General features: G+C 53.4%; 9 protein-coding genes across 9 annotated transcripts; 5 read left to right on the top strand and 4 right to left on the bottom strand.

Annotated features, from left to right (window-relative positions):
* Positions 1 to 433: 433 nt before the first annotated feature.
* On the bottom strand, positions 434 to 2601 carry Z519_12072 (uncharacterized protein; the record flags this gene model as incomplete). The annotated part of the gene is made up of 3 exons (XM_016769780.1): positions 434 to 1411; positions 1462 to 1964; positions 2112 to 2601. The coding sequence occupies 3 exons, from the start codon at positions 2599 to 2601 to the stop codon at positions 434 to 436; spliced, it is 1971 nt and encodes a 656-aa protein (XP_016614105.1).
* Positions 2602 to 3568: 967 nt separating this feature from the next.
* Positions 3569 to 5371, top strand: Z519_12071 (uncharacterized protein; the record flags this gene model as incomplete). Its single annotated transcript, XM_016769779.1, has 4 exons — positions 3569 to 3572; positions 3630 to 3709; positions 3773 to 5276; positions 5334 to 5371. The coding sequence occupies 4 exons, from the start codon at positions 3569 to 3571 to the stop codon at positions 5369 to 5371; spliced, it is 1626 nt and encodes a 541-aa protein (XP_016614104.1).
* A 254-nt stretch (positions 5372 to 5625) lies between these two features.
* On the bottom strand, positions 5626 to 6492 carry Z519_12070 (uncharacterized protein; the record flags this gene model as incomplete). The annotated part of the gene is made up of 1 exon (XM_016769778.1): positions 5626 to 6492. One exon carries the CDS (start codon positions 6490 to 6492, stop codon positions 5626 to 5628), a length of 867 nt encoding a protein of 288 aa, XP_016614103.1.
* Positions 6493 to 7317: 825 nt separating this feature from the next.
* On the top strand, positions 7318 to 8774 carry Z519_12069 (uncharacterized protein; the record flags this gene model as incomplete). The annotated part of the gene is made up of 2 exons (XM_016769777.1): positions 7318 to 7544; positions 7937 to 8774. The coding sequence occupies 2 exons, from the start codon at positions 7318 to 7320 to the stop codon at positions 8772 to 8774; spliced, it is 1065 nt and encodes a 354-aa protein (XP_016614102.1).
* A 753-nt stretch (positions 8775 to 9527) lies between these two features.
* On the top strand, positions 9528 to 11582 carry Z519_12068 (uncharacterized protein; the record flags this gene model as incomplete). The annotated part of the gene is made up of 4 exons (XM_016769776.1): positions 9528 to 9784; positions 9863 to 10133; positions 10222 to 10564; positions 10648 to 11582. 4 exons carry the CDS (start codon positions 9528 to 9530, stop codon positions 11580 to 11582), a joined length of 1806 nt encoding a protein of 601 aa, XP_016614101.1.
* Positions 11583 to 12903: 1321 nt separating this feature from the next.
* On the bottom strand, positions 12904 to 15744 carry Z519_12067 (uncharacterized protein; the record flags this gene model as incomplete). The annotated part of the gene is made up of 1 exon (XM_016769775.1): positions 12904 to 15744. One exon carries the CDS (start codon positions 15742 to 15744, stop codon positions 12904 to 12906), a length of 2841 nt encoding a protein of 946 aa, XP_016614100.1.
* A 1305-nt stretch (positions 15745 to 17049) lies between these two features.
* Positions 17050 to 18726, top strand: Z519_12066 (uncharacterized protein; the record flags this gene model as incomplete). The annotated part of the gene is made up of 2 exons (XM_016769774.1): positions 17050 to 17256; positions 17305 to 18726. The coding sequence occupies 2 exons, from the start codon at positions 17050 to 17052 to the stop codon at positions 18724 to 18726; spliced, it is 1629 nt and encodes a 542-aa protein (XP_016614099.1).
* Positions 18727 to 19342: 616 nt separating this feature from the next.
* Positions 19343 to 20632, bottom strand: Z519_12065 (uncharacterized protein; the record flags this gene model as incomplete). The annotated part of the gene is made up of 1 exon (XM_016769773.1): positions 19343 to 20632. One exon carries the CDS (start codon positions 20630 to 20632, stop codon positions 19343 to 19345), a length of 1290 nt encoding a protein of 429 aa, XP_016614098.1.
* A 3120-nt stretch (positions 20633 to 23752) lies between these two features.
* On the top strand, positions 23753 to 25144 carry Z519_12064 (uncharacterized protein; the record flags this gene model as incomplete). Its single annotated transcript, XM_016769772.1, has 1 exon — positions 23753 to 25144. One exon carries the CDS (start codon positions 23753 to 23755, stop codon positions 25142 to 25144), a length of 1392 nt encoding a protein of 463 aa, XP_016614097.1.
* Positions 25145 to 25496: the final 352 nt, after the last annotated feature.

Here is a 25496-nt window from a genome sequence, read left to right as displayed (position 1 = left end):
AAACGCAAGGAGCCAGTGATGGAATCTCATCCAGCTGGAGTGTGAGTCAAGAAAGATTGGAAAAGAGCGGGAATAAGGCCATTGAATTTCTTTCAGCTCGTCAATGCTGTACCCGCCTACATTATGCTTTCCTGCCGGATCCGGAGCATCATTGTCCTCAGCCAAGTTTAATTTGACTGTAGACACAAAGCTAAGCGCCTTTGTTTGCCTTTCCCCTTTGAGTGTTCAAGAAGCAAGACTGCCGACAGTGAGCGAAGGGCTAATCCAAGCCAGTCAAGCCCTCGTTAGCGCTGCCGTCTTGTCATCGTGTGATGAGCGTTATCACGTGATAACACACGTGACTACACACGTGACCCCAGCGACCATCCAGTGATACTTATCTGGCTGTCTTCCCGGCCCGCAAGAAGAGAAACAGAGCTCGAGTCCCTTTGTCTCAATCTGCTTCCTCTTCAAGGGCTTCCATCTCGGCTTTTTCATAAGCTTCCATGATCTTTGGATCCCATAACGTAGTGCCCTTGGGTGGAATGCCATGATTCATGTCCTTGAAGACGGGTCCGATGCAATTTTCCCATCGCTTTCTCCGATCCATAAGCATCCGAGCCGAGTCACCAATGTCTCTGGCTCTGTTGACACTCATTGCTGTTCCAGGTCCGCCCACGCCATGGCTGCCTGGTCGTGGTTTGTTGGCTCCTGGGCCTCCCTTCTTCGTCTTTCCCAAGGTGCGAGTTCGCTTAAGATAGGCTTGTTGGACTTGGCTGTCAAGATCTTCATGAATAGTACTGTACTCCTGAAACGCAAGCCGTTCCTTGGCGAGATCCAGAAGACGTGATTTGCGGGCCCCGTTGACGACCATCACGCGACGCAATTCTCCCTGGAGCAGGCGCAACCTCTCGCTGATGTCATCATCATGGTGAGCATCATAATCAGGATTCTCGTCTTGCCCTAGGAGACCGAGGTGTCGGAGCTCGCCTTTGATTCGTTCCTCACTTTGAATGTAGTCCAAGCGCTGGGAGGTGGAGGCTTTCGCAGGTGCCTGGTCGGCGACAGCCGTGGCAGGAGGGAGCGGCTTCTCAGAAGTGTCATGACCGTTTGTGAGCCCATCCAAGTCCATAGTATCATTGCCGTCAGCCATAAAAGAATTCAAGTCACCTGTGGCATTAGCCTCATTCGGCGGCGATCGGTGCTCAAACTTGAGAAGAGACAGAAGCCGGCTCGCCAATGGTCCAGTCGAAATCTGATCCGTCGCGACATTTTCATCGTTGATTTGTTCCACGTTTCCCCTCGGATGATTCAAGAGTAGTTTTTCATTGCCATTCTCAACGGAAATTGTACCCGAATCTTCTTCTGCCCAGATCTCTTGGTACGAACGCTTGCCACGAGGTACTGCGAGAAAGGGCGTTGTTCGATCGCCCTGCGCCAAATTAGCGACATCCTCCTCCACTTTTGTTCTCCAGAACTTACTCGTTCGCGCAACCATGCAATATCCTCTTCCGTGAGCGGCCGGACAAATGGCTCCACATAGGTAAGGAATGTGTTGGCAGCGACTTGATTAGTAGGCTTCGCATTGCTGAAGTCTTTGTCAGGTGGGGTGCCGGCGACTTGATCACTTAGGTCCTTTGTCGGATACGCAGTGACACTGTAAATCTCCTTCTTCTCCTCGTCTGACATGCCAGGTGTCACCTCTCGAATGTGATAGATGACGGGGTCCGGCGCCAGAGGGTCTGGGAAGAAACCTTGTTGAGGCATTGGCGGCTGACCGTGAACAATGCGGTTGTCTTCAGCATCTGACATAGACACGTCGGACTTTGTTGGTGAGGCGTGCGCGCTGGCAGCTGCAGCGTCTGGAGAATCCGCGACTTCTGACAATGACGAGGTGCCAGGACTGAGCTTGGTCTTCTTCGAAGGAGAAGGACTGTCCGAAGGTCCGGGTGTGGCGCGGGATAGTTTCGTCTTTGAAGGTTCATCTGGGCATATGTCGTTAGTGAACTCTTGTCGCAGTCCAGGTCCTCAGAGGACCTTTATCAACTCAACAGAGGAGGTTTGCCGGATCATCGCCAAGATTGAGATGGATATAGAATTCAAGAGAGGCGCTGGATGAGCAAGCGACATACCTTCCTTCTTGATCTCGACGTTGTCAAAAGTCTCGGGTCGATCTTTGCGTTTCTTTGCCTTGGGATTCTTCTGTGAGTGCGCTTCCTCTTTGCGCGCCTTTGCCCGGCGTGCCTGCTCTGCCTGGCGGTCACGATCTTGCTGGTCTGCTTCCGCATTTTTCTTCTGGTCATGAATGAGCCGAATGGCTTTCTCGCATGATTCGGCGCGTTTTTCGGCAGATTCACTGAGATGCTTCAACTGATCGATGATGTCGTGCAACGACTTGGGCTCCAGTTTAGAGCCATGAGTATCCAGATGGTCTATGATCTCCGAATAACTCGGCTTGGGGGACACCAGGAGTTTAGACACTTCCAGCTCGAGAAGAGGGGTCGACGTCGGTCCAGGCGGGGCAGTACCAGCACTGAGAACCGAGCTTGGCGTGGTGTTCCTGCTTCGAGACCGTCGCCCATCTCGATTCTTCTTCTTGCTGGCGCCTGGTAAGGGAGGCATGGCGGAATGATGTGTTGGATTGTTGATGGTGGTGGACGAGGAACATTGATCAGAGTGGCGTTTGGGGCCTTGATCTCTCCATCATAGAGACGTGTCTCAGGATTCTCGAAGGGGTATTTGAGACTCTTCGGACGCGAAACCGACGAGAGCCGCCACTGAGAGCCAATGGATTCAGAGTGTTGTGGTACGACGCTGTCTCTTTTTCCAACTTTCAACGCCTTGCTATCATCAGTCTGACGTTGAAACTCGGCCGCAGGTGAATGCCAAGCGCGCTGTCGGCTAACATGCCACTTTTCAACTTGCAGGCAATATGACCTGCAAACGGAGGACGGATCGGATTCTTCTGAAGAGGAATAGCCCGCCTGCAGTCTCCTAATAGGCCCAAGCTAGGCTGCACCAGCCCTAGGCCACAGGCCCCCCTCCCCCTCCAAAATAAACATTTAGCGAGGAAACCAGCCGGATCTCAAGGCCCCCCCCCCCCAGCGCCCACTCACAGAAACCCAGCCCCAGAAAAAGGTGCATGGTGCTGAGACAAATCTCAAGAGGCTGGGCGCTTCTGGGAGTCTTGGGAGGACTTGGAGGCGCAGTCCAACTGGGCCGCCGCCTGCAACACCGCATTGGCATTGTCCAAGTCCGCAGATCGTCGACGGTCAAGAGTCGAGGTCGAGGTTGTTGAAGTCCGTCTTCAGTCTCTCGTCCTCGTCCTCACATCCTCCCACATCTTTCCCTTCTCATCTTCTCCCGCTCCGAAGAGGTCGCAAGCATTTCCTCTCACGAACTTGATGACCTCGATGCGTGCGTCATCCGGATCTCGCAAGCCTCTCTCTAAACCCATCCGTGTTTTCCGGAGCACTGTGTCTCGTTGTCCCTGTCGCATTTCCCATGTCATGTTCCCGGTCGATTGAGCCTGCGCAATCGTTTCCTCGCAGTCTGCGGCAATCAGTTGCTTCGGGCAATCTAAACAGCCATGTGTGAGTGTGACCTTTATGTTCTCGTCTCACAAATATAGGTGCTGACCCGCTGCACAGCCGCACAGGACTTCGGCGTCGTTGCGATTGTGTTGCCCAACCCACAATATGACCCCTCCAATGGAGCCCGCATTGTCAATGTATGAAATATTCAAGACAGCGCACAAGAGCCTTCAAAACATGGATCTGCTAATACTGAAAAGGAATCTTTTGGGTTTGCACTGAGAGCGTCGGGTCTCATTCGCACCCTGTCTCCCAGCAATCCGCACCATTACGATGTCATACAAGGCCTGCTATATTCTCCCGCCCTTCCGCCCTCCAGTCCCTGTGGCAACTCCACTAGATCCCTGATTCCGGCAAATGCCACGACACGGGACCAGCTACCTCCGGGCGATTATCCATTGATTGCGTTGGCTCCATGGACGGAACCAGAGTGCGTGATCTCTTACCTCTCCGCCATGCGGTCCGATCAGGTCCGAGGGGCTATATTCTTTCAACCTGGCAATTCGAATGAACAACCTCCTCCCGTCAGCGATCGCTCCTGGACTCTTCATGATGGTGGGCAATGGAAGTCCACAAACGACTATCCAGTGTATGCCATACCTGGGATGCTTGGATCTTTTCTCCTGAATGAGCTAGCACTGTATTCAGGGAACATGTCAGAGGTTCCGTTTGGCAGCGAGCTGGTCCAGATATACAACCCCAACGACACCATCAGGCTGTATGCAAGAATGGACGTCGCCTCCACCACCGGCATCCCTTCGCTATGGGTATTTCTGATTATCGTCCTGGCGATCCTTCTGGCCGTGGTCTTGATGACATCGATCGTCATGCACATGATCCAGCGAAGACAACGACGCGTACTCCAGCGGCGCGTGGCAAATGGAGAAGTTGATCTTGAGGCTTTAGGGATCAAGAGGCTCCAGGTGCCACAAGAGCTGCTGGACAAAATGCCAAAGTACACTTACAATACGAAGATGGAGTCGGATGGAGTCAATGGCGACAGTTCGAACGAGGCTGTCGAGCCTGAAACGGTTGATGCACCCAAACCTGAAGTCGAAAAGTCGGCGCAAGTGGATGCGAAGGACTTTGAGAGCGCAATCGCCCCAGCAGTTGTGGTCCACCCAGTCGCCTTCTCTCAGTCGACTTGTCCAATCTGTCTCGACGATTTCGTCAGCGGAGAGACCACTGTTCGCGAACTACCTTGTAATCATATCTTTCATCCAGAATGCATCGACCCCTTCCTCCGCGACAATAGCTCGCTATGTCCACTGTGCAAGAAGTCATCACTACCACCAGGATACTGTCCCGTCCAGGTCACAAACCTCATGGTGAGGCGAGAAAGACTGATGCGGCGGATGCGGCAGCGCTCTAGCGCAGCAGAGGAGTCATCGATGGCCTCTCATATGCATCGACTTCCTGCCCCTATCCTTGCAATAACCGGCCGCTCTGTTCGGAGCATTTCAATACCGATGGTGTCTCCTCAGATTCCGGTGGACCAGGCGAGGAGTGGGGTTGCAGGCATGGAGGATGGACCACTCGCTCGTAGGCAAAATACCGTGGAAGACGAAATACCTGCCGATATTCGAGCTCAGGGTGTGTCTGCTAGGCGAGCGTGGCTGCGCGAGCGACTGGCGCGAAGAGAAGCTCGCAGTTATGAACAGCGGGTTGATGAAGGTCGCGCTGCTGAGGAATCAAGACCTCTTTGTAAGTACTGGAACCGATCTCGAATGAGGAGACAACGGGCATTAACTCATCCTTTAGGGCGCCGGATCGCAGGCCGCCTGTTTCCTAGTCTTTGAAGAGATGACAATGTTGGGGCCATATACCCTTGGAATGGTTTTGATGCATAGCGACTGGCGTTTCCACGAGGTTTAGGTTAGCCACCAGCAGGGACATGCGTCGGTATATGATGGGACGGTCGTGGGGGAATAAAAAAGACGGTCAATGAATGTCCATGTGTATGAAGTTCTGGCAAACATCCGGTTGAGTTCGAATGCGGAAAGTTCGTGGTAGCTTGGATCGGTCGGATTCGTGATAGAATCAACGATGTCTCTCAACTGGCGAACTTGTCATGCTTCCCTTTGACCCTGACGTCCAGGACCTCCTCGTAGAAATTCCCTTCCTTCCTTGCCCTTTTCAATCGCTTCACTTCGTCATCCTCTAATCTCCGACCGACGGCTTGCTCGAGCTCCCTCCGACTGACCTTTTCCCTTGCTTTCGTCTCTTTGGTCTGCTGTATCCGCGGCTTAAAGCGAGCCTGCATTTTTAAAATGAGATGGGTCGAATCCGATGACGCCTCACCATCCCCGCGCAGTGAGATGTTGATTGATTTTGCGTTTGTCGGTTTCGTCTCTGTGAGGGCGCAGAGATACCGTCTTCCTTTCTCTCCCTCTTCCGGTTTCGATGCGGCGGTCCTTAGCCTCCACCTCATCTTCCCATCTCCAGCACTATCATTCTCTACAGGTTCCACGATAAATCCCTCCTCGACACCTCTGGCCTCCCTCTTTGCGCCCAGCACCCCCACAGGGTCGCAACTCAGGTACCCCCCGTGACTTCCCTTGAAGCTCTTCTCGCCCTTTCCCATGCCCGCGACGGAGCTCGCGACCCAGACTTGCCTTACGTCATGAGGCTCCGATGTCTCCGCGACGCCCTCGACGATGTTCTCAAGCGGAGAGGCAAAGATGTTGCCGTGCGCATCGGCGGCGAGAGTGGTGGGGGGACTGGTGGGGAGGACAAGGAGGACGGGGCCGGAGAGGTCGCTGGGGGCGTCGGGGATAGTCCAGGAGTCGTCGTCGGAGGGATCGACTGGGTGCTTATTGCCTGCGACGGCGACTTGGGAGTCGTCAACGTCTTCGTCGTGCCGGTGCTTGCGCTTTTTGGGCTTCTTGTCGCCTTTGAATGTGAGAGGCTTGATGGGCATTATCTCGAGAATCTGGGTGCTCAGGTGTTGCCTGCAGTGTTACAGAAAATGAGCCTGATGGCTGAAAGAAAAACTGTGGAGCGGCGAGCACAGTTGTTGAGGGCAACGGGATCAGCACGAGAGGATCTGTACATAAAGCTGTTCGCATGGGACAGTAGTAGCGAGGACCCTTTCCAGCGGACGAGGCTGTTGGGCAGCCTTGCCAAGAGCACCCCAATTTACCGAAGCACTTTGAACTGGTACATGTAAGATGTACTTGGGACTTGATACAAGGCGTCATGGAAGAGAGTGCTCAGCCACCAATTCGCTAATAATCAATCTCCAGCACTGCTCTCAATCAACCACACATGTTAGGTTCCAAGGCACACCACTTTCAAAAACCACTTCCACCTTTCTGGCTTCGTTGGCAATCATCACGCGTCTGGAATGTCGACGAAGCCATCACCTGATGCACGCTTGGCAGCGGCACATGATGTCTTGGGCATTCCAACAATTCCCTCTTCTGCTCGAAACTCCCTCAATGGAATTGCGATATGCTTCCAGAGGGAGCCAGCCTCGCCATGTCTCCCGCAATCTCGTGCAGCCGTATCCGGGGTAAGTGGGTCTCGTGAGTATCGAATGATCCTGTCATAGAGACGTGACTGGACAACATCAATGAGCATTTTCGACTTGATTTATTATATCTCGTATGTTTCCTTTGGCGATAGGGATCGATCTCTAGACCCTTGCAGCAACTTAACTTAAAAGGAAACAAACAACTATCCACTGTTTGAACCAGAAACTGGAAAACCAGTACAAGACCGAGAACAAGAACCAACTAAAAATATGAGTCGCCTCTCACTGTCAGCGTCCGACGTCTGCCTATATATCCTCGCCCTCTTCCTGCCTCCGGTGGCGGTGTTTCTGAAGACGGGATTCGACGCAAACTTCATCATCAACATTTGCCTGTGTATTCTGTGGTGGTTGCCGGGTATCATTCATGCCTGGTGGGTTCTTTACAAATACGACAAGTCACAGGCACAAGAAGAGACATATGTCCTCAAGCAAACCACGTGAGGAATGGCACTTCTGGAAGGATGTGTTACGGTTATGCGTTCAAGCCTTGGTGTGGCACTGACATGTGGATACATTGGGCATGTTGAAAGGGAAAAAGGCTCGGGTGGAGGCGTTTCTCTGAAGTGGACGATGTGTCTCCCTGGAGCAGAGCCAGGAAGCTCGCCGTCCTGGTTTTTCTCGCCAGGGTGAGGAACAGGAGGGAATCTTGCGACTGTGGTACTGAATGTGCGGAGAGTTATTGTTCTGCCCACCGATCTTCGCGTGGGAACTGAATCTGTAGTTAGAACTAGCAAGGAAGCCCCTTAGATGCGCCAAACACTTCGCGAGAGCAGAAAAGAGGCCGAGGCACGGCTAAAGAATGCTGAACCTGCAATGAAGTCGAATGCAGTCCGGACCAGCCGGTGATCTTCCCCTCACCGTGTTTGGAGGCGGGGGCCTGCGGGAACCTGCATGCGTCCGCTCATCAACTGGTCGTCTTCAACCTACTTGCCACACCACTCCTCCTGCTGCCGACTCGAGAAATCCAGAACCTCAGACGACTACTGAGCGAGCATAAAGGAAAAATGGTTGAAGTCAAGAAATATTACCTCCCGCCTACCGCGCTCATTCCCAATTCACCACAGCCCCTCCTCCACTATCCGGGTCTCCTGTCATCTATTGATTCCGCACACGAGAGCATCGCCGCCAAAGCCCACGACCTCTTCACCACAAACGGCTGGGAAACGCAATGGATTTTCCGCTACGGCCCGTCACAGAGATCCCACTACCATTCTGGAGTCCACGAGTGCATGGCAGTCCTCACGGGCACAGCGACGATCCGATTCGGCGTGGCCGACACAGTCTCAGACCTGGATGAAAGCACCCATGGATCCGGGAGGGAGGAGGGCGGCATTGAAGTCCCAGCCCGGGCAGGGGACGTATTTATCCTTCCAGCAGGGACCGCGCACAAGACCTTCAATGCTTCTCCGGTCACCGAGTTCAAGTTGCTCACTCCGGGTGACGGACACGCGGTCGCCGGAGAGGGGAGCATCAAGGACACGTTGGCGAACGTCGAGCTCTCTGGGTTTACTATGATAGGCGCATACCCGAAGGGCGGAGGCCAGTGGGATTTCGCCAAAGGTGGTGAGGACGTGGGCCACTTTGAGAAGGTGTGGTCTGTCGCGAAGCCTGAGAATGACCCGGTGCTGGGCAAAGCCGATGAAGGCCTCTGTGGCCAGTGGCACTAGACGACAAGCTCTCGACATGTGAGGATCTATTGCCGACCTCTCTTCTCGCCTTTACCGGGTCCTCGCCCCTCCCTTGGCCTTGCTGCCCACAGAAACGTCCCTACCCGGTAGGCTGCCTGTGCTGGCCCACCACCCCCGAGCCGTATGAAGGTGGCTGAAGCGATGTGGAATGATCAGAAGCTAATCAATCAGATTAGATGAAAATTTTCACCCTTCGCGCGCTTTCTTCGGGCTAGGAAGTCGACGGACGCGGCCACAGCATCCACAAAAAGAGCCCAACCGACGCCGACTTCGGGGCGCGGATTGGACCATTGGATCGGCTGTCATCTAATCTTATCATGTCACAACATCGTTGAGCCTGGACTAGACGGAGCAGGGGAAGCTTGGAGAAGCAAGAGGAGCAAGAGGGAGATGGTCAGTCGCAACAACCTGGCTGTTTCCCCTACGTTTGGGATTTTCTATCGAGACCAACCAGTCCCAGGTCCCTTTGGACTTGACGCCCGACATCGGATCAAGCTTTTCGCCATGGCCGATGCGTTGGAGGTACCGCTCATGGTAAATATCAGCAGCGTTACAACCATCTGCGGGTCTCGCTGCGTGGCCCTTACGACCTGTTATTCCGGTTGATATCTCAATCCACTGGTACCGGCGGGGGGCAGGTAGGTTAGGTCTATAAGGATCGGGTAATATGCTCTTCTTTTTGATTTCCTCCCCCTCTACTACCCTTTATGTGCGTTCTCGACCTGCGGAAAAATGGCAGTGCTGCCTAAGCTTAGACCTGGATTCCGTCGAACGACAATCGACGATGCAGAGTCTCCTCTACCCATGAGTTCGCTAGAGGGAAGTGAGAAGAATCCAGCAGTAGCCAGCGCAGGCAATGCCGCCGCAAGCGCCAGCAATGAGGAAAGCCAGGCAGAGAATCCTGATGAAGCTGCCCAACGAGGTGTCCAGGACGTCGAGGCTGTCACCTTGACCTGGTCAAAGAAGTCTCTCGTCGCTGTCTTTGTTCTGTATGTCCCTGGCCATTCCGTGATCTTTCTGTTTCCCCAACGGCATCAACATGGCCTTGACTGACGCTTGTGCAACAGGATGTTCCTGCTTTATTTTGTCAATGCGTTTCAGTCGTCGATCCTGTATAACCTGGTCCCTTTCGCCACAAGTTCTTTCGAGACGCACTCCTTATTGACCGTCATCTACATTGTCTCCAACTCCATGAGTGCCGCAGTCTATATTCCACTGGCCAAGATGCTGGACCTCTGGGGGCGAGCTGAAGGCTTTCTTCTCATGGTGGCCTTCGCTACCCTGGGCTTAGTCTTGATGGCTTCCTGCAGCGGTCTCTCCACCTTCTGCGCAGCACAGGTACATAAGACCACCTACAGATCTGAGTCTCAAGCTCAAGCTTTTGAAAAAGACGTCAACATTGCTGATGAAGACATGAGAGACTTAGGTGTTTTACTCTATCGGCTTCGGGGGCTTGATATACAGCGTCGACGTCATCACGGCCGATGCGTCCAAGCTGAAGAACCGAGGCCTGGCGTACGCGTTCACCTCTTCGCCTTACATGATCACGGCCTTCGCCGGTCCCAAGGCTTCGGACGATTTCTACTATCACATCAGCTGGCGATGGGGGTTCGGCTGCTTTGCCATCATCTTGCCATTCGTGGCGGCTCCGTTGTACGTCATTCTGAAGCTCAATCTGCGAAAAGCCGTGAAACAGGGGCTGCTGTCTCGGAAGAGCAGTGGACGGACACTGTGGCAGAACATATGGCATTATATTCAAGAATTTGATGGTGCGTCAATTTTGCTGGCCGACTGGCCGCCCCCCCCTTTTTGAAAATCTTCCCCTAACTGACATTTGTCTCCTTTTGAACAGCTCCTGGTGTAATTCTCTTCGCCGCCGGCCTAACAGTCTTCTTGTTGCCCTTTACCCTTGCCGACTCGGCCCCGGAAGGCTGGGCCTCGGGCTACATCATTGCGATGATCGTCGTCGGCTTCGTCGTGCTCGCCCTCTTCGGACTCTACGAGACATTCCTGGCGAGGGCGCCGTTCCTGCATGTCAACCTCCTCGCCAACCGGACCGTGATCGGCGCCTGTCTGCTCGACTTCACCTACCAGCTCTCGTACTACTGCTGGAACAGCTACTTCACGTCGTTTCTCCAGGTGGTCAACAACCTGTCGCTGGCCGAGGCCGGGTATGTGGGCAGCACGTTCGACGTGGTGTCGGGGGTGCTGCTGCTGTTCGTGGGCCTCCTGATCCGCAAGACGGGCTACTTCAAGTGGCTGCTCTTCGTCGCGGTGCCGCTGTACATCTTCGCGCAAGGGCTGATGATCCACTTTCGCCGCCCCAACACCGGGATAGGATACATCGTCATGTGCCAGATCTTTATCGCCGTAGGCGGCAGCATCTTCATCATCGTCCAGCAGATCGCTATCCTAGCCGCCGCGGACCATCAGCACGTCGCCGCCGTACTCGCCTTACTGTACGTAGTCGGCAACGTCGGCGGCGCCGTCGGCAACACTATCTCCGGCGCCATATGGACAAACACCTTCGCCAAAGCCCTGGCTCGGAATCTCCCCTCGACGACCTCGCCCGCGGACCTGGAGGACATATACAACAGTCTAGACACGCAGCTCAGCTACGCCGTCGGCACGCCCGAGAGGCTGGGCATCCAGGAGTCGTACGGCTATGCGCAGGCGAGGATGCTGGCCGTGGGCACGGGTATCATGGCATTGTCGCTGCTATGGATGTTCATGATCAAGAACATCAACGTGACCAAGATTGCACAGGTCAGGGGCACTGTATTTTGATCGTCCCTCGGAGGGTCCATCCCTGGATACATCATACATGCCTAGGTACATATTCGAAGCATTTTATTTGCTTTCGGGCCTGGGCCCCCCTCGTAATGAAATGACACCACGCACCGGGTTCTGATTACCATACGCTTCTTTCTTCTCCAACCCCGTTGCCTCCGACGTTGTAGACCCTGTGAATACGGACAAAAACGCAAAAAGGCACAAGCGAGTATGCACCCTCTTCGCCTTCGCCTTCGCTTTTGCCGTCGGCCCGCCTACCTCGTCGAAGAAGTGGTCGATCCCCATTTCCCTGCAAGCAGCCGTGTTTGAGAATGGCCAATGCGACGGCATTCGCGGGCTGGGAGACGGCATTGAACGGCTCATTGACTCGGCATCTCCTCAGCGCAAGGACACAGCGCCACGATTCGAGCCGGGGCGCACCCGAGACATACTTGGTACAGGCCAGGACACGTTTGTCCAACACGAGCCTTTTTGCAGGACCCCAGAGTTCGCACAGCCCCCTTCCCAGGATTGCGCCTAGCAATGGAAGGGAGCACGGAGTCTGCCCAGCCCTCATGAATCGGGCAGACAAAGAGCCGAGCTTGGTATAAGGCTTCCATCCTTCACGGTTTTCAACTATTGGTCTTTCTGAGGGGAAAAAAAGAGAATCTGCCCAGGCAGACACCGGGTCACCCAATCACCGTATGTGAATGCGTCAAAGGAGGACACGCCAAAGAGTCGATCACAATGTGATTTGCTTTTGTAAGTCAAATAACTCGTTTGAAATGTCCCAACATAATTTCGGGAACAGAGGACCACCACGGATCTTGTCGTCGCGAGGAGATCATGACCGCGACTAAGACTGGCCACATTGGTCAGGTGCCGGCATACGGAGTTGAAGGGATCGAGTCCGTTATTGAGTCGTACAACATGGCAATTCTGGGCAAAAGAGCGAGTAGAACTGCATGAAACGACAAGATGAGAGTGATTGGTTACCGCTTGTTCGTGCATGCAGGAGAAGCATCAGCAGCTGTAGGAGAACACTTCAGCCTATTGCGCACTGGCACAGGAGGACATTTCCATGGCAGAGGCGGAAAATTGAGGCCATGACCGATCATTTAGCTTACTAGCGTGGTAAAACGAGCCACCACCCGCTGAGTCATGAGAGAGCTCTGTTTGCTTTCGCCGCCACAGTAGCTCCATATCCCCATTGTGGGACTGCCATGTACGGCCCATCTTCTTCCTCCCAGGACAGCTGTCCATTAATCGTGTCTGCTCTGAGAAATCCGTCACTGCGTCCGGGAATAAGAGGGAAGATGTTTGTCCATTGCATACTTTACGACTTGGACGAAGAGCTGTTCAAGTCCTTTTCCAGAGAGATGTTGGCCTCAGAAGAGACTGTCGCTTCACGAGCCTTTCGTTCCAGTTCTCGCTTCTCTCGAGCCCGTCTAGCCTGTTGCCGTCGGATGTTGATGGGTTGGTAGACCTCGTTAAAATTCATAACAACCCCCAAAAACCTCAAATCGACGTCCGGTTGGTGAGCTAAGTCATACAACAACATACTGAGCCGCGATCGAAAATCGGCCGATAGATTCAGTTGTCGTGTCCTCAAGGAATTCAGATGGGTCTCATCGTCCGTAATATTTATATTCTCATTTGGTGGAGCAAGTGAAGAGTCGTTTTCTTCCAGCACCAATTGAGCGCCCCTCAAGGCTCCCGCAGCTACCGCCGAAGTTGGTGTGCTTGCCCTTGAATCTCCAAGGAGGTCTTTCTCGGTGATACCCCATTTCCCTTGAGCAGTTCGTCGCTCTATTTTTGCACTAAACTGTTGACGTCGAGTGTACTCCGCAACACTGTACGAGTAGAGCGAGTCGATGACTTCCCGATAGGCAAGCATACATTTCAGGATATGGTGGACTTGGACGATGAGGCTGTCCTCTTGTTGGCCGGTTACCGGGTGCCGCTGCTGCCCAATCAGACCCTTTTTGGTAATGTTGTTTAGGTAGTTTGTGTGAGCTTCGATCAGGTCATCAAGCGTAGCTTCGGGCTTGTGTAGAGCCTCTTCAAGTTTTTTCCAGCTGGCCTCGATGACCTCAAACAGAAGGTAATATTGCAGCTGATTGACAAAATGAACCATCTCTGCAACGACACATCTTGACCGTTTCCAATCGTTGCCCAGCTTGTCACTAACTGCAGCAAGGACTCCTCGACCGCCGGTCATGCATCGTTTGCAGGTTGAGCTGAGGGAGTACTCGACTCTCTTGATCCTCCAAAGCAGGTTGAATATTTTGAGATATTGCGTGTTGGCCCATTGAGTAATGACAACGTCACAGGGCGCACTGATCTTGTATTCGAGAGTGAAACAATCCCAACCAATTTCTCCACTCGATAGCTCAAGCATGCGCGCATCCAATCGTCGCAGCACTTCGGCGTCGTCATATTGGGCGTTGGAATGCCGTATGGCATGTTCGAGTTGCGACGTAAGATTGTGTCGATACATTGAATTAACAGGACGATCCAGATGTTGAGCTAATGACTCGATGAGGAGATCAAAGAAGTCACCCTGTGCCAGCAACATATACTTCTTGATCGCCGTCAGGTGCGTGAACAAGCCAAATTTCGTCGACATCAGATGAGTCAGCCGCGACATTGTCGTTCGGTAAGCCACATCGATTGACTGCGCGAGGTTGGCCGTATTGGCGTAGTCAAGAGACCTAGAATTTGATTTGGAATATTGGATGACCCAGTCAGAATCTCCACAATTGTTGCGAATGAAGTTGAGAGATTTGCCAATAAGGAAAACCTTTCTGGAGAACTCGTAGGATATGATCGAGGGCACCATTCCCGAGTCGAGTTTGTATTTCTCTTCCCAAACAGAAGTTGCCACATGCCGATGATCGACGGGGGGCTGCGAAGTAGGATCTGGCTCCGTGATGAAGAATTCATGATACGGGTCAGTTAATTCGCCATCATAAATCCAATGCCGGAGCATTTCATAAAATGGGCGCGCCACATGTGTCAGAAGCTTTTCCGCAAACGAGGCCACAAAGGGGTCACCATGGGACGACGAAAAGTTATGTATAAGAGATAGCAATTGCCCACCCCGCTTGTGCTTCGAGTCCTCGACGATCAGTTTCATAAGTCGAAGGGCCATGGTGGCCTCTCTTGTCCAAATCAGACATCGCTTCAAGGTGACGCCAGTTAGACGCACCGCTTTGGGGTCTTGAGCGTTCTGGACAGTAGCCAAGGCCTGTCGAACCTCCGTCTCGAGCGAGGCGACAAGACTCAAATAGGAGCGAAGCTCGTTGTTGATAGCGGAACGAAGGCTCTGATCCATAAGGCCACCATCTTGGCCTGCAGCATACTCCGCTAGTCCCCGGTAGAGCAGACAAGGTTCTGCAAGTGCATGTAACAAAGACAGAATCGGAACCGGGAGACTGGGAGGCAGCTTCAGCGAGCCATTGTCCGCGAATTGTAGGTGTGCGGAGGACACGCCTTGGAGATTGAAGGGTAAATCGCGCAGAAGTTCGAATTTCGAAGGATAAATGACTCGAGGCTCCTGCTTCTGCACCACGGGTTTTTCCTCTATCGGTCCTGGCGCCTGGAGCTGATCTTCCTCCTCTGCGGAAACTTCAACTTGGTCATTGGGCTTTCTGGATCTAGCTGAAAAAGTACGTGCTTTGCGGAGCGACGCCTTCGGTACCTGTGGTTGTTCCTCGTCATCTTCTAGCTCCTCCTCCGCTGTGAATGTGCTCTCTGGAGACAGGGTATGTCTCCGCGAGATGTTTGCGATTTGCTCCGAGTCTGCCAGTGGGTTTCGAGGACGCGCATTAGGGAGGGACTTGTCCGACAGCTTGTAGAGGAGGTACAGAATGGCCCATTTTTGATTGAGGACGGGAATGGCAAGAAGTCTGGAGTAAAGATTGCTGAACCTGGCCGCTTTCTCAGGAGACGCATTCTCTCGCAGCAATTTCCGCTTGATCAAATCTTGTGCCTGATTGGTATCTGGAGGCAGTCTGACATCTGCACTTAGAACGGCATCTTTTGCATTTCGGATGGCGCGATCAATGCGAAACTCGGTATCAGTGTCATCTTGCTCGGGGGACAAGGTCGGAACGAGGCTTTCGAGGAGAGAGGTCAAGGTGCCCTCAACGCGGTTCAACCGTGGGTCTGCCATTGGCAGCGCAGAGGGAATGAGATTCTTGAGGGCATGACAATGAGCGTGCGACAAGGTGGACTCGTCTCGAGGGGGTTCAGGCTGCGTCTAGACCGTCTTCCTCGAATTGCGTCGAAATGTGTCCATTGTCTGTGTACCGAGTCGAGCGGGGTGGGTGTTTTTGGCGGATGATGTGCGTGTGTTCTCTCGTTACTGGACGCGTTTGGCGTCTGTGGCGGGTGCTGTGGCTAGGGGAGCTGGCACCCGGCAGACTTGGGGCTGCAGGGTCCAGCGGTGCCACCGAGGGTTCCAGGAACCCCTAATGTTTAGGTAAACAATGCCCACCCAGTGGTGCCAGCACCGCACCCATCTTAGAGGGGCTTAGTTTACGAGAGGCACCTGCACCTATAGTAGCCAAGGGTAGGAGACTCTGGGGCCTCCTAGGCTCTCCTGGTGTACCTGAGCACAGCTGGCCAGGCATCTGCTTAGACCCTGTTACGGCGTTTCTCCACGGCGACTTCCAAAACAATCAACCGCCTCAGTTCGCCTCGCCGCTTGCCCGTCGAGCCGTGTCGCAATGAACAATCCTGGAAAGAGAAGTTGCACCGCGTCGGATCGACATCTCCCCCATCTCCTTCTCCCTTCAGAGCTGGTGGCTAGATGCTTCGTCGAAGCTTCCGAGACGCCCTTTATCGGCCCTCACACGTTTCACTGTCGCGTCAACACATTCCTTGAAACGGGTAAATCGCTCGCTATCCTCACCAGCATTTCAGCCTTCGAACCCCTTGTAACGGCGCCCAGCACCAATCATCCGTCGAAACATGGTTGAGCAGACCTCCTATCGGCAGAACGGGCAATCTGAGCCTAAAGATGAGCGGTCGCTTAGAATCATCTCGTCCCCGTCAGTTCCAGATCAGATGCGGCTGCTGTTCGCCCCGAGTTCTGGTTCGATAAGCCCCTGCGCCTCTCACCGCATTCCGGTGATCTATGAATGGCCGGTTCCACGGGGAAAGTGGACGACCTTAAATCCTTCTTGGACGGTAGGCAGTGCTAACATGCTCAATCGACTATTCTGTCGAATGCCGAACACTGCGCAAAGTCCAAATTGGCATCTCTACACTGTTCTAGACATTCGATTACTAGCCAGAGCTTGACGATCCCTTCGAACACTTCTCCACCCCACTTCAAAATACGACACTCGACTGCGACAATACGCTGGAGGATATAGAAGTGTAACCCAGCGTATATTGTTCTTGGCTTTTAGTATCTTCATCAACCTCAGCACACTTTCCAGCCGTAAAGAAACTACCGCATCACCCTGCAGCCATGATTGACTACCTTTGCCGGCCCCAGCTCCTGGCAGTCGTGTTTGTCGTCGTGCTGGGCTTTCTATACCATCGGCGCCAGCCGAAACCAAGCCTACCAGACCTACCGTGGCTCAACACCAAAGAGGGCGAATGGTTCACAACCTTGCGTGCCAGATTCCGCTCCACGGTCAACTACAAGCAATCAATCCATCAAGCGTATGACTTGGTAAGTCGGCTTCTCTTATCTCTAAGCCTTCTACTGATCAATTTACAGTATTCGAAGAAGAACCAATCATGTATAATTGGAAAACTGAACGGGGACGAAATTGTGCTCCCAGTATCGGCAATCAATTGGATCATCAATCAGCCAGAGAGCGTTCTGAGCGCCGACGAACCTCACAAGGACGTCTTACAGACTGATTACACATTTGTTCACCCGGTCGTCGTAGACAAGCCGCTACACCATGAGACCATCAGAAATGAGCTCACCCGTCAATTGGGCGCCCTCACGATGGACATCATGGACGAATTAGGCTCCGCATTCGACGATATTTGGGGCACCAACATGACCGAGTGGAGAGAAATCTGTCCCTTCGAGACCCTCAAACTCGTCATCGCTCGAACGAGCAACCGCGTATTCGTCGGCCTGCCTTTATGCCGGAACAAGGCACTCTTGGAGCACGGCATTGGTTTCGCAACTGCTGTTCCAATCGCCTCCTCCCTTCTCAAACTGTTTCCTGCATTCCTCCGCCCTCTTGCGGCTGTCCTCATAGCGCGACCGAACCGCTATCACACAAAATGCTTCAGCCGCCTTGTCCGACCCGAGGTCGAACGACGCCAGAAGCTTCTTGAAGGTCAGAATGGGGACGTGGAGAAGAAACTCGGCGATCCAGAACCCAACGACTTCCTGCAATGGTCGATTCGGCGAGCCCAGGAAAGCCCTTATCCTGCTGAGCGCGACCCAGATATCATCGCCGAAAGACTGCTCGCCGTCAATTTCGCCGCAATTCACACTTCGACGTTCAGCATCACAAACGTCATTTTCGACCTTGTCGCCTCCAACCCATCCAAGAAATACTTGGAGCAAATCCGCGAAGAAGCCAGCTCCATTATCGCGGCCGACAATGGCATCTGGACCAAGTCCGGCCTCGCAAAAATGTACAAAACCGACTCCACATTACGAGAATCCTCTCGACTTGGCTCCTTCTTGGGCGCCGGGCTGATGCGTCAGGTCGTGGCGCCAGTTGGGGTCACTGCTCCCAACGGCACATTTTGTCCCTATGGGAGCTGTGTCGCTGTTCCGACCAGTGGCGTCCATAACGATCCAGAGCACTACCCCGATGCCGGAACATATGATCCCTTCCGTTTCTCTGTAGAACGAGAATCATCGACATCAGAGTCGCCCGAAACTGAAAATGATAAGCCTAATGCCAACACCACAGGAGAATATATTAGGAAAGCAAATCTCTCCTTCGTCAGTACTTCGCCAACATATCATCCGTTTGGACACGGGCGGCATGCCTGTCCAGGAAGATTTTTTGCGGCGAACGAGTTGAAGTTGCTATTAGCGTATATAGTACTGAATTACGAGTTTGAGCCTTTGACCGAGAGGCCCGAGAGTAAATGGATCGGAACAAGCTTAGTGCCACCCTTGACTGCGACTGTCAAGGTGAGGCGTCGGAAGCAGAGCATGTAAGGACAGCGGCTTGGGGGATGGAGGGCAGGTATGAGGCCTAGTTATGGATGTGATCCGGTGTACCGTCTTTGGTTTCAGAAGCTATTGTCCTTTTTGATTCGAAGAACTCGAAGCTGCAGGAACAGACTTAATGTGGGACTGTGGACCAGACATACATCCACCACTGATCAAGCGTTAGCATGTTGTTGTTGGATCCACGATCTCGGATCGTCCCCTCGCGGGATGAGATGGAATTGATCATCAGTCAGAATCATCTAGATCAATAAATTTCGATTCCGGTCCTTTTCACGGTGTCGCGTTGCGACGCCGTTCGACGGCGGACGTGATATCAACTGCTCTTCGCGCCTCGCGTAGCTAGTTGCACGGGTTGAAGCACTACTATGGGGGCGGACATATACTTACCTTTGTAGGAACGTGGGTCCGTGGGCAGGCAGGCAGGGAGGTTCCTTTGTAAACTTCGGCTTCCGCTATCTGCCTCTCGTCTCGCTCGTTGGCGTCATTCCTTGACCGCTCAAGGAAGCCCCACGCGCATATGTAGAAGGACGGAGTATTCGTCTCCGTTCAGAACGATGGCTCTGACCCAATCTCGGACGGCGGGATCTGTCAAGAACTAGGACTAGGAGAACTTGGCTTGCGCTGTTACAGGAGCGGTGGGCCACCTCCCACTTCGCCGCGCCTTGTCGCGCCACGAAAGGACGTGGTCTTTCTTCTGCTCCCAGCTCCATTCCGGGTCGTAAGGCTCGTATTCGATCTCGAAGAACTTCTCCGTGGCTCCGTCGGATAATATGTCGCCCACTATGTCCAGTGCAGGCGCCTCGAAACCGTCCCGGTCATCGAGAAGGAGATCGGCCATTTGGAGTCTTTCGCCCAAGGTCATTTGCAGGCTTTTGTCGAGTTGATAGGACAAAAGCAAGAACTCGGCAATGTTGTTCTGATCGTCGTCATAAGCCACAAGGGCGGCTTTCAGCGTGTCGGCGCAGAGTTGGGGGATCGACGTCATGTAGTTGACGCGAATGGCATCACGCATGCTCGTGCTGTGCAGGATTGCTCGCAGCGAAAATATCTTGTCCCTGCGCTCGAAGCAATCCGTGTCCTCCGTCGCATAGAGATAGCCCTGCAGTTCGCGGTGTCCCTCCCATTCCACATCTGATATGTGGGCTGGGTCATGTGCGAACTTGTGCCCATTCCTTGCGTCGTCCAACTTGGTCAATTTTCTTGTCCACCCTTGATCGAATCGCATCACATCGGTGAAGTTGTACTTGAGAAGATGCTCCCACGCGATCTTGTTAGAGCCACAGCAAATCAGTAACTCGCGGGCACAAACAATCTCTGCGACTATCCAAGTTCTGTGCCAGTAGCGACGGTTCATAAAGTCGGCCAGCGTGTTGTACTTGTGCCGGAACTCGGCACGGTCTCGGTCAAAAAGGTTAGTTGCAGCTTCCTCGGAAGTGTCGAAGAGACTCTCGCTCGAATCAGAGTGCTCCCCAAGCCAGGCTAGAACCCTCGTGGCGTTCTGAAAGATATCGCCGATCATTTTGACCTGTTGTGCCTTCTCGTCCGAATCATCCTGTCTGATGCTAATGGCATCGACCCACAGAAGCCTGTGCGTTGTAGCGGAGCGAAAGCGACGGAGAGCTTGATCCAAATTCATCCGGACGGGGACGTTGTTTCCATCCACATTGATGGAATTGGGTGATGTCTGGTCGCCCCATGTGTAGGATATACATTCGTATTCAGGACATGAGTCCGCAGCAATGTCCACAACAACAATTGAAGCTTTCAGAGGGTTATCATACGATCCTTCCTTGAGCTGCAGAACCCTAGTGGAAGAAGGAGAGGGAAGAGGAGAATATATCTTCTCAGCGATCGATGGGCTGAGCTGGGCGTCCTGGAATATGGTTGCCATTGTCAAAAAGCAGACGAGCAGCTTACCTAGGGGTGATCTGGGGGGATGCAAGTTGCCCAAGTTGCCCAACTCGCTTGTGAACAGCAGTCTGCGCGCTAAGAATTGCACCGTCCGTGGGGGCTTGTCTCGGAAGTCTTTTGCTCATCCACGTGGTTATCTGCTCTCCACCTCGCTACCACTGCGCCAGTTACCACCAGGATGGCACCAAGAGAGCATCCTCACTAAGCAAGTAGCACCCCCTAAACCCAGAATACTCCACTTTCCGGGAAAAGAAAAAGAATGCCGGATCGGTCACTGTGCGGCTGGTAACGCATTGTACGGAGTACCATGTACAACAGGAAGGATTGATATGATGGAAGAAATGAAGTGGCAAAAGAGGCTGGAACTGCTTCCATATGTTCTTCTCCAGTGACAAGGGAATGGCGAAAGGTTTCAAAAACATTCATGTCAAAGCAGGACGTGGAGTGTGCGCAACGACTGGTGTTTCGAGGTCAGATTGGACGCTCGGCGCTTTCTCGCAAGAACGGTAGTTAGTTCTGACACGTCCATTCGGGTTGCAATAACTACGCCTACTCGTAACGGAAGATGTAGGGAGTACCAAGTAGGGGGGATGGGAACCGATACTCATCGAAAGGGGCTCCTAGTCAAGGCATTTTCCTCTGTTACTCTCTTGTCATGGTCTACCTGACGTTAAGCGTCGTTCCAACAGGATGCGAGGGAGATGGAGTCAGCTTGAAAGCTGAGACGTAATAATGGCATGGAAAAGAGTTCCACTTTTCTGCCAATCTCGCAAGTGTACGCGCAAGCCCCCTTCGTCGTTTTGCTCAGCAGACCCCAGGGGAAAATGAAGAAAACGTAATCTCCTTATCACTGGTCGGTGAAGATTTACCGGTCTCAAGTGCCAAGCTCAACTCCTCTCAGGCTAGTACCGAAACTGATTGATCCGGAACCCGTTCGCCTTTTGACTTTGGTGGCTTGAATCATGCTTAACAAGACGCTTAAGCATAAGCGGAGATGCCCCAGCGTTCCTGGTCCGAGGACGGAGTGAGGTAACTATGCTTAGGTCAAGGTCCTTGGAGAGCCATCAGCATCTTTGCCCGGGAATGTTGCTGTAATCACAACCCCTGAGCAGTTAGTACACGTACTCGGAGCTGAACCCGACGGTCGGTCAGCTGGAGAAGGGGCCAAGGAGGAAGAGTGGAATACTTGCTTGTGCATCGAATCGCATTGGCAAAGGACCCAGAGGGCCAAGAGGCCCAGAAATGGACCAAGCATTCGATCAAAGGCTAAAGGCCGCCTGGAGACCGCCGAGACACTGCATTACGCAGATGCCTACGGATGCCCAGGCGCCCAGCCGCGAGTCAGATTAGAAATTGAAACGAGGGTCGTCAAAACTAAGAACACCAAGAGAAGGCCAAGAGTGGCCAAGACTGTTGGCGTCTTCGCTAGCGTCGTGCCAAGTCTCTGCATTTATCGGCAGCCCATCTCGACACGTTTCCGAGGTGGCTGGCTGGGCAGAAGCATCGAGTGTTGCCTACGGTTTCGCTGCTTGAATTCGGTACCGAGGGTACCTCGTACATACGAGTATGGCTGTGATTGTGAGAAACCTTGTGTCAGCAGATCGCACCGCAGCGTGGTTGTAGCGAGTAGGTGCTCCAAAGAGGGTGTGATCTTCTTTTCCCCTTCGCTTCCGGACCTTCCCAGATGCCAAGCCACCCTGATGGGGCATTAGTTTGACTCAGGCTTTTTGCCCAGGGCGAGGGCGTCTTGGGCCGTCATGCCACGACAATAATTCCGTTGGCAACTTGGGTTCTTCCCGAAAATTGCAAGGCCACCAGCTTGCCATTGGCTGTAACGGAACATGAGGCCATTCCCAAGACAACCCAAAAGAAGAGCTGGAATCAATTTCCCCTTGGGTTGGCAGCGCTGATCACCCAGCGAGGATGGTCATCTCCTGATCCCAGGGCCAAGGCAGAAGGTAAAAAGTCGAAGAAAATAGAACTCGGCACTCGATCTAGGTAATGGGTGCTTGGATACAAGGTGCAAGCAGTGGCGAACGCGCATACTGGGTACACACCCTCTCCTTGCAGCTCCGTTGAATTATCGACTGCTGCGAAACTTGGTCTCCCGCGGTTATCGGGTTATCGAGGGTACCGGGTCTCCCTCCCTAAGTACGGAACGTCGTCCTGCTCGCTTGCAGGCCCAGCGATCGATCATGGGCTACGTTCTGAAGAATGGCGGTCACTGGCCCGCGTCCTGCTAGCTGCTGCGGGCACTGGGTTAAGCATAAGCCTAGTGTGCAGGCTTGACCCGCTGCGGAAGTGGCATAACTGTTGGTGCCCTCCAAGGCTTGGTAGTGAACCCAGGGCTTGCGAGGGTTCAGGGCCCAGCCAAGGGCAGTAAGGTATCCACCAACAGGCCAGAGCGCCTCCCACACTGCGCCTTGAACTTCTTCTATTTGTCTGGCGTTGCTGCTCTTGTGCTTGTGATTTTTCGCACTTCTCTCACGTTCCCATCCTCGCATTCACGAATCGGTGCTGCCAGCCATACCAGCCTCTGATCTTCCCACGACTGCAGGCCCCGTAACGTCGATTGACGAGCCCTAATTGCGCACCACCCAGGCGCTCAATTGCCTCCACGCTGCTCTCCGAGACTGGTCTGAGTACTGGCATTTCTGGTCCACCGGCTCTTTGCATTTGCATTATTAGAGGCATCGTTCTGGCATCTCGTCAACCCTGTGGATGCACTCGTCGATTCTCGAAACATCGAGCAGTTTTCGCACAGCTCTCTCCTCAGTCCTCGGAACCACTTGAGCAACCATAGTGTGTGGACTATTTCCCGTTCAGTGTTGCGACCGCGCGCGGAGGCGCAGTCGGTTTTGCGCCCGGAAAAAAAGCAGGTCAAGCAAAGGCTAAATTGCGTCAGGCATCTGAGGAAGGGAACACGCGAGCAAGCAAACAAATGGACGCGGCGAGCTGAGGTGTGTGTGCAAGAGCATTCAGCCCGCCGCGATTGAGCCGAACGCACTAAAACCAACGACTGGCACTCGACCGTGTGCAGACCCCCTTGGTCAACGAGTCCTCCGACAAAATTGGACAAGGTTTTCAAATTGTTCAGACGATGGAGACATACAACGGTCTCGTCCGCACCCCTACAGACGCCATCATCCTCTTTGAGGCTTGCAGATTAGGCATACTACCTCGAGTCCAGCGGAGACTATCAGAGAAAGAAAGACAGTCGATCAGATCCGGTTCGGTCTTTGTCTGGGATGAGCGAGAGGCGGGAATGCGGAGATGGACTGATGGAAAGAGCTGGAGCGCAAGCCGCGTCTCGGGCAGCTTTTTGACCTACCGCGAAATGGAGGGTAAAAGAGGGGGGAACTCATATACCAATCCGGCCAGGCCGGGCACAAAAACTCCAGAAGCTGCTCAAGATGATCCTTCACAGGCCGGCGAGGGAGAGGAGGGGCCAGACGGGTATCGCTACAAACCGGACGGTCTGATGAAGCAGTCCTTCAGCATCACCACTTCCCAAGGCCAACATCTGCATCTCATCAGCTATTACTCCCGGTCACACCCAACCTCCCAAGTACTGCGACAACCAAGCACCGATCCCAATCTGGCTTCCATTCAACCAGCGAAAGGCATGTATCCGGAATCGACCATCAACGATCAATCAGCCGTCCCCCCTGTCACTCGGTCACCCATGATTGGCGCCCCAGGATATATTATGACTCCAGGCGCCCCAGGATACCACCGTCCTCCTCCGCCACAAGCGTACATTCCGCCGGGCTACATCCCTCATCCAGCGTACATCTACCCGATCAGTCCCATGCACACCCCTCCTCCTGGACACTACTTGCCATATGCTCTTCAGCCCGGCTTACCCCCGCTCGCATATTCCGCGGCGCCCTATCCTTCACCACACCCTTTGCCTCTCAACCAAGCACCGCCATCCTCGTATGATCAGCGGCCTCTACGACACTCGGAGTCCCGGCCTTCAGGGCCTCCTCCTTTACCGCCGGCCACCTCGGCGCAATCCCCACTGCCCACATACACTGTTAGCCAACCTCCTCCGCCACTGTACCAGTCTGGCCCTGCTCCGCCTGTAAATGGAAAAGCTCCCGAAGCTTCTAATGAAAATGCCGGCTCTGGGCTACAAATAGATCCGCGGCTGACTGCCACTACTAATGGAGGCGATGCCCAGACCAACGGTGCCAACAGCAAGAATGAAGAGAATCCGTCCGGAGCGCAACCTTCTGATTCCACAACTGTGAGCGCCAGTCAAGCCCCCACTATCACCGCACTCGTCCACAATATCAACACGAAGGTTCCTCCTGCAGACAAAAGTCAAAACGAGGCGGAAGCGGACCGGCAAGGAAGTACGAGCCCGGGCGGAACCAAGAATGGAGTGCTACCACAGGATATTCCCAGTGAGAAACTAGGCTTTCGGGAGGACAAGAGAGCCTTGAGCAAGCTGGACCGCGTATTATTTCAACCAGGTCAGATTTAGCGTTCGGGTTAAAGGTACTCACTCGGTCAAAGGGGGGGATTCGCAATCGTTTTTAAGAATGGGCACGAAGTCACGAACTTTCATGACTGCAGTATTCTACGGAGTACTTTGTTATTATTTTTTTTTTCCCGTCTCTTTCTCAAAGAAAGAATTTGTTCTGAGCCAGGCCAAGTCCCCTGGGTGCTTGAAGGGGGGATGTTTGACATTGAAGAAGAAGGGACGATAACGCTGTATTTGAGAGATACCTTGCGCGGTAGCATCCTATGTAGTTGCAAGAAAGCTCAAGTAGTAGACTGTACTGTATGAAAGTAATATTTCGGCTGGTGCAGTAAAATGATCAGAAAATGACATG

The sequence above is a fragment of the Cladophialophora bantiana genome, assembly GCF_000835475.1.
Source record: "Cladophialophora bantiana CBS 173.52 unplaced genomic scaffold supercont1.25, whole genome shotgun sequence".
NCBI lineage: Eukaryota > Fungi > Ascomycota > Eurotiomycetes > Chaetothyriales > Herpotrichiellaceae > Cladophialophora > Cladophialophora bantiana.
Note: the sequence above shows the minus strand (reverse complement) of the source record. Positions and strands in the feature narration are given on the sequence as shown.